Consider the following 12,026-nt stretch of genomic DNA (forward strand, 5'->3'; position numbering starts at 1 on the left):
GGAAATGCAGGAACGCAGTTGGAAACTCAGGACAAGAACTTTGCCAACAGTGACAAAGGAGAGGGATCCCGAAGGACCCGTATTTCATATATCTAAACATTTCCAAAGCTTTCTTTGGGGAGAGAGAGAGACAGAGAAAGAGAAAGAGAGAGAAAGAGAGAGAGATGGGGAGGGAAAGTAGAGTTGATCATGGTTAAACTCTGAAGGTCCAAAAAATACACAGACTCTTTCCAAATGGAGACGGCAGTCTGCTTCCCTTTCACCAGCATTACCTGACTTTTACCTTCTCAAAAAAAATCTTGGACTAGAAGTAGTGGGCCTACCAAACAAATACATGTGTAAGGTTCTTAGTGAGCAGATTCTAGTTGCAAAATTTACCAACAACCAATATTTCTATAGAACGAAAGGGTAAGGAACCACAGGACACAGTATCTATGCTGTTCTACAATTCTTGGACTTAGAATGATTACATTCCCCACTGAAATAAAATAGTTAACATTAGCTAACCTAGCTAACATTAGCTAAACATTCCCCACTGAAATAAAGTAGTTAACATTAGCTAACCTAGCTAACATTAGCTAAACATTCCCCACTGAAATAAAGTAGTTAACATTAGCTAACCTAGCTAACATTAGCTAAACATTCCCCACTGAAATAAAGTAGTTAACATTAGCTAACCTAGCTAACATTAGCTTAAACATTCCCCACTAAAATAAAATAGTTAACATTAGCTAACCTAGCTAACATTAGCTAAACATTCCCCACTGAAATAAAGTAGTTAACATTAGCTAACCTAGCTAACATTAGCTTAAACATTCCCCACTAAAATAAAGTAATTAACATTAGCTAACCTAGCTAACATTAGCTGAAACATTCCCCACTGAAATAAAGTAGTTAACATTAGCTAACCTAGCTAACATAGCTAAAATATTCCCCACTAAAATAAAGTAATTAACATTAGCTAACCTAGCTAACATTAGCTGAAACATTCCCCACTGAAATAAAGTAGTTAACATTAGCTAACCTAGCTAACATTAGGTAAAACATTCCCCACTAAAATAAAGTAATTAACATTAGCTAACCTAGCTAACATTAGCTGAAACATTCCCCACTGAAATAAAGTAGTTAACATTAGCTAACCTAGCTAACATTAGCTAAACATTCCCCACTAAAATAAAGTAATTAACATTAGCTAACCTAGCTAACATTAGCTTAAACATTCCCCACTAAAATAAAGTAAGTAACATTAGCTAACCTAGCTAACATAGCTAAAATATTCCCCACTGAAATAAAGTAATTAACATTAGCTAACCTAGCTAACATTAGCTGAAACATTCCCCACTGAAATAAAGTATGGTAGCTATACCTTGCTAGCTACCATTATCTGGTGCTCATGACTTTGTAAGTGGTGCTCACGACTTAGTAAGTGGTGCTCACGCCTTAGTAAGTGATGCTCAACACTTTCTATGTAAAAAAAAAATACACCAAGTCCCTTTAGGGGCTCCGTACTTTTCCAAAACCTTCTGGGTATTTTTATTTTTCCAAAACGTATCCAGGCCTGGAAATTCATATTTTTACGTTTTTTAAGTTTTTCATGACCGTACAAACCCTGAATAATGATAATGATAATAATATCCACTTGATTCTCAGTGCTTTGTGGTATCAATAACATTATCACAATGCCACCCCTTAATTTTATCCTCATTAGTAATTAAGCTAATCTAGCACAGCTCTTTGAGCTAAACCTCCATTCTGCTTTCTGAGACACAAACTGAATCCAGCACTGGACTTTACATCATCAGCCGCTGCGCTCACTATCCTGCGCCTGTGCCAGGAGGGCCTCCGAGCTGCGGAGGTGCTGCAGCAGTGTGGTATGAAGCTGCTGAGTTGCATGAGAAGAGCAGATTTTCTAGCAGCAGATTTTCCCCTGGCAGCGCTAAACACACCAGCGGAGGCAGCGGGCGAGAGTGGCGTGCGGCACTTTAACAGGGCACTGCGCTGCCCCCGGCACTTCTTACCGCTACAAAACTTAACGGCGTTCGCACAAGGAGGGGGGGTGGAGGGGGATGAGCGGTGGTGTTGGGTGGGGGCATTAAAAAGTGCTTAAACTGTTGATGTCATGCAGGCCTGAAACCTGCGGCGCTGGACACGAGGCTGCGCTCATTAGCAGCAGAAAACAGCTCCTTCACACACAACGACACCTTCTCACACTTCCTAAAACCTACCAGAGAGCTCCAGCCTGGACCTCCACAGCCTAACGCTCGTTTGAGTTAATTGGGTGAACACAGGTGCATAAGTATTCATACCCCTTGAACATTTCACATTTCGTCCCCTATAACTTCATTAGTTAATAAAGCTAAAATGTGTAATTTAGTCTCAGTATAAATACATCTAAAGCGCTGCCACTGCGATTAGGAGATCCCGGGTTTAAATCCCAGTCATTCAGCTTGCCGTCAACTGCCGGAGCCCTGAGAGAGCACAATCGGCCTTGCTCTCTCTGAGTGAGTACAGGTAGATTGCGTTCCTCTTTCGCCTCATCACTCCTAGGGTGATGTGGATCAGCACAAGGCTGCGTCTGTGAGCTGATGTATCAGAACCGAGTCGCTGCGCTGCTTTACTCCGAGCGTTAGCGCTGTGATGCTACTCGGCAATGCTAAATCATCAGCAGCAGTTCAAAAAGAGGCGGAGTCTGACTTCACATGTATCAGAGGAGGCGTGTGCTAGTTAATCTTTACCCTCCTGTTTTTGGGGCATCATTAGTGATGAGGGGACTTTTAATGAGTAGGCTGGCTTCGAGTCTCACCTTCTGAAGAAGCCGCTGAAGAAAGTCCTGAGAATAGCCGCCGTTCGTGTCGTCATCTTTTTTACATTTCCACTTCAGCTGAAAGAGAAAAGGAAAAATGCAGTGTATAATCTACCGGGTGTATAATAAATAGTGATACAGTTGTAAAACTCATTATTAAATGTATTATAATTTTACTGTAAACATATTTAAAATATGGGTTCCATACATACATTCCACAAGTAGTTTAAATGTTTAAAGGTTACTTAAGTATATTTAAAATAGATCCATTTTAGCACAGTTAAGTACAGTTAGCACAATTTAAGTAAGACTTTTGTACTATTTTTGTACAATTAAAGTAGAATAAGTACAAAAAACTGTGTTCCATTTTAGCACTCTTTAAATATACTGATTAACAATAATGTGTCTACTAGAACACTTAAGTGCACTTTAGCATAATAATGCTTAGTATACTTTAATCTACTTTTTTTTACTAGGGCGTACCTTTTTGATCAAGGTGTTTTATAATTATTTACCTTCAGGGTCTAAAGATCATTTATCTGCAGAGGTAAAATATGCCCCATATCATATATTCTAAAGCATGGCTGTTTAACAAAGGTTGGTAGGGGTGTGCCGAGATCTCGCGAGATTAAAACGTGACGATATTTCGCGTCAACCGTAAACCTGTCTCGCGTATAAAAAAAACAATTAAAAAAAACAGTATGCAAGCTCCGTGCGACAGTAGATGAGCTCCGCGGTACAGTTAAAAAGCTCCGCGCGACAGTATGTGAGCTCCGCGCGACAGTATGTGAGCTCCGCGCGACAGTATGTGAGCTCCGCGCGACAGTTGAAAAACTCTGCTTCTTATTTCTATTTCTTATAGAATCAATGTGTGAGAGAAAGCAGTCTGTTAAGTTTGCGTTATTTGATTTTGTCAAATAAAACTCTAGTTTTCAAGCCATTTTTCATTTTTGACGTTTTCTTTAAAATTTTATTTTTTAATCTCGTCTCGTTCTCGTGAACCCAGTATAGTGTCTCGTCTCGTCTCGTGATACTAGTGTCTCGTCATACCCCTAAAGGTTAGTACGCTTTATCATGTTTTACTACACTAAAAGTCCATTTTACACCAGAGTTGTGCTTTACTTATGTACAGTATAACAGCAGTGGGTGAAGAGGTTAATTTAAATGTGTATAAACCCATTTACTGGAAGTGGACTATGCATACACAATCGTAGAATGAGAACACCAAGAGTACTTCTAGAGCCTGAGCTCACCAAGACCCTAACCCGCACCATAAATCCTAACCCTGGAGCCGTGCTCTCAGTCTGCAGCGGAGAGAGAGAGAGAGAAAGACGAAGAGAGGAAATTGATTAAATTAACATAGAAACCCGCTGCGCTTACAGCACTGACTCACCTGCTAACCACCAGACGCTTTAACGAAGCGTTAACAGTAACCAGACAGATTTACAGATGCACGTTAAAACTGTTGGAGAGGCAGGGTAAGAGGAAATGTGCAGAGCAGCAGGAGAAGTCCTTTATAGACTCTGGAGTAAGTAAGTCACTGTGGCTAGCTGTACAGCTGTGGATTGGTTAAGAAGCTAAGAAGTTTGTGTGTTTATGTGTGCAATAATTAACCTTATGCTTCAGATTTTGACGGCTGTTGTTGAGCCCTGTTCTCTTTAAGTCAATATTTATAGCACATTTTCTGGATTGCCTGATATAGACAACCAATACACCCATAAATGTGCCTTAATTATACAGTTGCAAGTAAAAGTATGGTTGAACCCTTTGGGATTATACTTGGATTTCTGCATAAATTGGTCATTAAATGTGTTCTGATCTTCATCTAAGTCACAACAATAGACAAACACAGTCTGCTTAAACTAAAACCACACAACAATTATATGTTTGCATGGTTTTATTGAACACATATTAACATTCACATGCATTGCTTGATGTGAATCATGCCTCGTACAAAAGATCAAGCTCTCAGAAGACCTACGTTCAAGAATTGTTGACTTGCATGAAGCTGGAAAGAAAGGTTTACAAAAGTATCTCTAAAAGCCTTGATGTTCACGTGTCCACGGTAAGACAGACAGTCTACAAATGTTGAAAGCTCAGCCCTGTTGCTGCTGCTACTCTCTTTCTAGACGTGGAAAAGTCCTGTAAAGATGACTGCAAGAGCACAGCGCAGAATGAGGTGAATCAATGAGGTGAGGAAGAATCCTAGAGTGTCAGCTGAAGACTGAATACAGAAATCTCTGGCACAAGCTAACACATTTTTGTTGACAATGTTCTACAATAAGGAAAACATTAAACAAAAATGGAATAGGAGGTAAAAGTATAGGAATAAAAGTGTTGGAATAGTTTATGTTTATACTTCTCTTCATCCAATCACAATCTGATAAATTCACTCTATCTGGATGGAGAGATTTATATGGATAGGGGTTTTATTGAACGATGAGAAGCTGGAAAGAAAACGAGCTGTATTGAAATAGGAGTACCAAGGCTATTTTAAAAGAAAAAAGTAAAAAAGAAAAAAGTGATCAAAAAAATAAATAATTACTCTAGTAAAGTATAGATAATCAAAATTTCTACTTAAATAAGGAAATTAAGTATTCATACTTAAGTATTTAACACTTTTAAAGGCTACACAGCTTAATTCTAAATGCTAATCTCTTTACCTGACAATCAACACCTTCCTCATTAATCTTCAGATTACATGTTTTTGTTTATTTTGGGTGGATAAAATTCTAGCAGGCTGGATCAGAGCTGCTTTCTTGTGGCCTAAACAAAATTCTGAGCATTTCTGGGAGTCATGTCCTAAAACATTTTGGCAGTTCCTTTCCCCCATTTCATTCAGTACAACATTACAGCTACAAATAGGAGCAACCTCCTTTTTTTCACCCCTCCAGAACAAAGGCAAACGCCCTCTCACGAAAAAAAAAGACCCTCACGCGAGACGGTCAGGCCTGGGGTTTCGGAGCTCATTTTTCTAAGTCATTGTAAATGATGGTTTTCATCAGACTCGCCCGCAACTCACCAGAACAGAACTTAATTTACGTTGGAGGGTCCAAGTGAATCAAATAAAAAAAAGCGAGCAACAGAGAAGAGAAATAAATCTCCCTGCTCCAGACACTTCCCCTCAATTAATTGACTGGTCTGGTAAAATAATGGCAGTGATTTGTTCTCAGGAAAGACTGATTGAGTGACTAAACAAAGGGAAACAAGTCTAATGGGCTCAAAAAGAAAAATAGTGATATAGTGATATAGTGATATACGAGGATCTGAAACATAATGCGAATGTTTAAAAAAAATAAATAAATAAAAAAACACTCTCTCTCTCTCTCTCTCTCTCTCTCTCTCTCTCTTTCTCTCTTTTTCTCTTTTTCTCTTTCTCTCTCCAGCCTTCAGGCAGAGGATGCTCCTGGGAAAAGAACTAGAAACAACACGAACCACGAACTGCACGTAATTAAATCGCAGATGACCCACAGTTCCCTATAAATTGGAGACTGGTGTTTATTTTCGCTGTGTGAGCACACAAACGTCACCAACTCATCAGGGATGGATTTTGGAGAGGCAGGGACTGCATTAATACCATTAAATATATAAAGACATTAGCTAATGTTGCTCTTAATAAGAAACACTGTTGTTCTGTTTCTTTTGGAAACGTTTCGGTCTTTTATTTCACACGGTTACAGTCCTCCTGATGACCAGGCTGTAAAAGACACAGAAACGGACGTGGGATAAAATCTTTATTTGGAGGGTATAAAATCTTTAATTTTAGGGTGTGTGGGGAAAGTGTTAATTATACTTCACATCTCACTTTTCTATTTTTTTTTTTCTTTGATTAAAAAAAAAAAAAAAAACACATGTTTAATTTTTCTCCCACTTCAATTATGAGCTTAAAATATCAGGTAAAATTAATAAGGTGAAAAAATGTGAAAAGGTTCTTGGAACATTCTTGGAAAGCCAAAATATGACCCAGAAGAACACTTTCCCACATACCCTAAAATAAAATACATCCCTCCAAATAAAGATCTTTAGGGTATGTGGGAAAGTGTTCATCTGGTTCATATATTGACTGTCCAATAGTGTTTTTTTAACCTACAACCACAAATTTAAATGTATTTTATATATGATATTTTATGCAAATAATTGAAGTGGAATGAACTCTGATCAGCTTCCCTGTCACTGATGAAGTAAAGCACGATGCTGCCACCACCATGTTTCACAGAATTAGAAGGAAAACATGGCGACACCCCTGTTCCTTACTAGTGTTGCATAATGCGACTTATAATCCAGTGCGTCTTATGTATGAAAATAGAGATTTAATGATAATGCACCTTATAATTAAACATGAACGTGCAAAATGGAAATACGAGGGCAGGGATAAGTGGTAGGGGCAAGAGCAGAATGGGATTGGGCCAAATAACAGAACTTTATTTATATTATTTAACAGGGGGTAATCTTTAAATGAATATTACATTATCTGATGGAACTGGTTGCATATTTTGTGCTTTTACAGTTAAATAAGTTATAACATAAACCAAATATGTAACAACAGTTTGTTAGAAGTTAGAAAATGATGCTTTAATGTACCTTTAATTTAGGGGTGGCCTTTTTGTTGCCTTGCTGAGGTGCATCTGATAGAAAGAGAAACAGAAAGGCAATTAGTTTTAGTTTTAATCTCATACAGCAACCATTAGATCATGCAGTGCAGTGGGAAAATAATCGCTCTAGTATCAAACTGAAACTTATAAACCTCCGAGCCACAATAAATCAGTGCAGAGAGCAGAGCAGGCCTGGGAGACCCGCTGAAGGACCAGTAGCGTGCGAGCTGAGCCGAGCCGAGATGAGATGAGATGAGCTGACCGGTACCTTTAACCGGGTCTTTAAATTTTTTTTTAAATTCTCTTTAAAAAAAAACTCCAAGCTGAATGTAGCCTGAGAACTGTGTGTCCACACCCAACCCAAGTTATGAATCCAAACCTGATAAAACGATGACTGAAAACCCAAATAAAAAAAAATGCTATCTAGAGCTATCTATCTTTTGATCAGACAATCAATAAAAAGCTTTTTTTAAATATTTATTTTACATTTTTGTCAAAATACCTTAACGAAACGTCAAATTGTATTTATCTTCTTAAACTGAATGTAATTTATTTTAGAGATCAATAGAATAGATCAATTCACAGCTGATGCTTTATGTACTTTATGTACAAATTTTATATCTGCCAAACTTGGTCTTAAATACATTTTAAATGTAATTTTATAAAACACAAACAATACTTATGCACAGGATTTGCAAGCTTATATCCAATTTGCTTCATTTACTTTATTTATCCAAATGCCATGTCTGCATATATCAGCCCAGAAAATATGTCACTTATTCTACTCTAAACATTCTAAAACTGCAAAAAAAAAGGCTTAAATACACTATAAAGACAATTATTATACCCAATTAAGCACACTCTATATGTAATGTATTTAATAATTAATAATTAAATATAATTAAATATTTTTAGACTTTAGAGGGTAAAAATCTAATCAATATATCTTAAATTTAATATATGAGCAATCGTATTTGCAAACAGCATCTTTAAGGATACAGGATACAACAAGCTAGAGCTTGGTGATATTGTGAAAAAATATATAAAATAATATATATTTATTAATCTCAGTATTGTTCAAATATATGTGTGATTTTCGAATATTTAAATAATTTTTGATTTTTATTGCTTACTTTTCTTACAGTTCTCATTTGTAATGTGAAAGCTATTGTTTCCTTTACAATTGATTTCAATGATTACAATATATAGTAAAACAGGTATTTGATATGTTTGATATTTAAATTTACACTGTATAAGTTACTATTAAATATAAATAATAAAAAAACTAAAATGACCTAATGCATCAAGTATTTTTAAGCATCTTGGCGAGGTCTGTATGATATAAGCAGTATATTAACTGCAGGGAAAGGTATGTGTAATATCATAATAGCAGGTGAAGCATGCAATAAAAAATGCCTGTTTAATTCACAGCACATGTGAGATAGGAGGTTTGCGTGTAAACTTCACATGGTAACAGCAGGAAAGTACCTGAGTGTGTGTGCAGCCTGCCCTCTCTCTCTCTCTGGATCTGTTCTCTAATCAGCCTCTGCTCTTCCTGCAGCTGCCGGGACCCCTCCTCTCTCAAACGGGCGATCTGCATACACACACACACACACACGTACACACACACACACACATTGAACCCAGTAAAGAGACACGCTCCTTTGCAAAAACACACAAAAGTAATGTACAGTACTGTAAACGCACACCAGCAAAACACAAAGCAGACCTATATAGAAAATACATACAATACTTTCCTTTTTTTCTACCAGTACATTAATTTAATTTATAATAACTTAAACCTGAATCTGAACTATAGATACCTTGAATTCTGTCTGAATTCTGAATATGGAACACTGACACCTACTGGCTAGAAATGCATTAGACCATGAATGCAGGAAAATCACCATATATATATATATATTTTTTTTCTCTTCCTCTTACAGATTTCTTTTGTTTTGCCATTTTTGTCACAATTCTTCATAATTCTTCATAATTCATTTTTCAAATTATTAAACAAACTTCAATATCAGACAAATATAATCTGGGTAACTATAAAAAAAGCACTTTTTAAATGAGGATTTCCAATTTAGACCTGTGTGAAAAAGAGTTTGTCCCCCATAAATTAACTGTGGAAAGCTGAGTTCAATTTCACTACTAACCACAACCTGACCTTATTACTGCCAGACCTGTAGAATCAAGAAATCACTTATATAATAAAACCTGTCTGACAACAAGAAGCAGATAAAAGATCTCATTTAAAAGCAGCACATTATTATTATTACACCCCCATCTGAAGAAACTCAACAACAGATGAGAAAACAAATTCATTGATCATCTGTCAGTCTGAAAAGGTTATAAAGTCATTTATTTCTAAAGCTTTGTGACTCCAGAGAACCACAGTGATTCACTATTAGTATTCACTAATGGAGAAAAACAAGGAATGGAACACTGGTGAACCTTCCCAGGAGTGACCGGCCGACCAAAAAGAAATTACTCCAAAAGGGCATGGACCACTCATCCAGGAGATCCATAAAAAAGAATCCAGAACTACATTTAATAAAATGCAGGCTCTCACTAAAGCCTCAGTTAAGATCAGTGTTAATGATTCAATAATAAGAATAAAGAGACTGGGTTAAAATGGTCTCCATGGGAGAATTCCAAGATAAAAAAAAGACTGCTAATACTAACACTTTGACCTTAACATGCACCACTAATAAGACACAGTATTATTTGCTTTATCTAGGAGTGGTCATATTGTTTTGATTTATAGTGTACTATAACAGCAATGCAATGGGAAACTGTCAGTATTAAAGCAATGTCTTCAGTCTGATTTTTTAATAAATAAAGCTCAGTTAATAAAAAAAAGTCTATTTTAATGGTAATTTCTGTTAGCGTCTTTATAGACATTCTAAAACTATGTGAGCATTAAGATAAAACTGGTGCAACTGAACATGTGTGGCCACTCTAGATTAAATGAACACATTTAAAACTTGTAAAAGACATTGAATTTGTTTTATGTGAAGCTTTTAAGAGAAATTAGACTTTTTATTTTGAATCTTGCAGTTTTACAGAGTTCTGGCGCAGAGAGATGCTTCCAATTACTGACTGAATCCTGGTTAGACTACAGCTTGTCCTGACAGTCAGTGGTTCTGAAAGGACTTTCAGAAGATCTGGAAGTGACACTTTCTTTCTATATATTTTTTTTATTGTCCTTCTCTATACTGCTTTATAATTGTGATGCAAAATAATCTAACAATGTATCAGATTTTCTGCTTGTTTTTTTAATTCCCAAAAAGAAGAAGCCTTCTCTGAAACCCTAGAAAGTCCAGACGGATTCTCACTAATGTAGAGTTATACAAATCACAAGACACTTGATTCAAATCCAAATTTGATTAATGATTGGAATTACTGTTTTAATGTCATTTTTAAAATATGACGATTAACAGAGTATAAATCTTTGCATATAGAAGCTTCCATAGAGAATCTCAAAAAATAAGAATTGTGTTTCTGTCAAGAAACCTGTGAAGAACTATGTGGCAGTAATAATTTAATACTTGGCACATTTCTTTAAAGCTCACCTTCCGCGAAAATCCGATTTTTCTTGTTTTTTGTGGAATACAGTAGGTCTCTCCGAGTTGAATGTGTACACCTGCACATTAAACTGTTTTGCAGCCCCCATTGTCTGCAGGAGCTAAGCAAAGAAATCCCCCCTCCCCCCCTCCGAAAAACGGGTGAATTTTGAATTATCTTTCTGCCTACGTAGGCAGAAACTCACAGACCAGCCCACCTTGGCTCGAGAAACTCCCAGAGGCGGAGCTGAAGCGACGCAACATCACCGCTCATCAGTTAGGAGGTGGGAGGCAGTGAGCGGCAGAGCGGTGGAGGGGCGTCGCAGTGCTCCTAGCCAATCAGAGGAGAGATATTTGCATGCTGTTTGCATGTATGAATATTCATGAGCAAAGCTGGAATCCGGTCATTTTGGACACACCCCTAAAACAGTCCATTAAAAAAGAGCTATACAGAGACACCTGAGCACTTTTTTTTTTACAAAAACGGCTCACATGTCATTCATTCATACTAGAGACCACAACTAGACATTTTAAAATGAAAGAAAAAACGACGGAAGGTGACCTTTAACTAAAATATAACGCAATTATTTGTTTGCATCTTGTTTAATATAAAAGCTGCTTGTAATGCTATTCTTCAAAAGCATAAATGAAAAAAAATATATAATTAGTTCATACACGTTTTATTGTGCATGCACAATGTCCTTTGACCCCCTTAAAATTAATTGTAAAAGAAACAGTATTTTGCATATTTGATAATATGCAAAATATTGACACACTAAATAAAACCATTTCTATTTCCAGTTGAGTTATGTAACAACTAAAAAAATTATAATTTTATTGAGAATTGTATAGAACGTCTACAGCTCTGGGAAAAAAAATTAAAATGCTGAGTTTCTTTGATTTTACCAAATTGAAAACTCTGGAATATAATCAAGAGGAAGATGGATGATCACAAACCATCAAACCACCAAACTGAACTGCTTGAATTTTTAATTTTTGCACCAGGAGTAAAGCAGCATAAAGTTATCCAAAAGCAGTGTGTAAGACTGGTGGAGGAGA

At 36.6% G+C, this 12,026-nt stretch overlaps 1 protein-coding gene across 1 annotated transcript in view; it reads right to left on the minus strand.

Moving 5' to 3' along the window:
* dnajc17 (DnaJ (Hsp40) homolog, subfamily C, member 17) overlaps positions 1-12,026 on the minus strand; it is a 56,730-nt gene that overhangs the window by 31,213 nt on the left and 13,491 nt on the right. Inside the window, exons 6-8 of the mRNA XM_022672588.2 lie at positions 8,884-8,989; positions 7,385-7,428; positions 2,804-2,881 (exon numbers count right to left, since the gene is read on the minus strand). Coding sequence (XP_022528309.2) covers positions 2,804-2,881; positions 7,385-7,428; positions 8,884-8,989 — 228 coding nt within the window. The remainder of the gene's footprint in view (positions 1-2,803; positions 2,882-7,384; positions 7,429-8,883; positions 8,990-12,026) is intronic.

Source organism: Astyanax mexicanus, chromosome 14, assembly GCF_023375975.1.
Source record: "Astyanax mexicanus isolate ESR-SI-001 chromosome 14, AstMex3_surface, whole genome shotgun sequence".
Lineage (NCBI taxonomy): Eukaryota > Metazoa > Chordata > Actinopteri > Characiformes > Acestrorhamphidae > Astyanax > Astyanax mexicanus.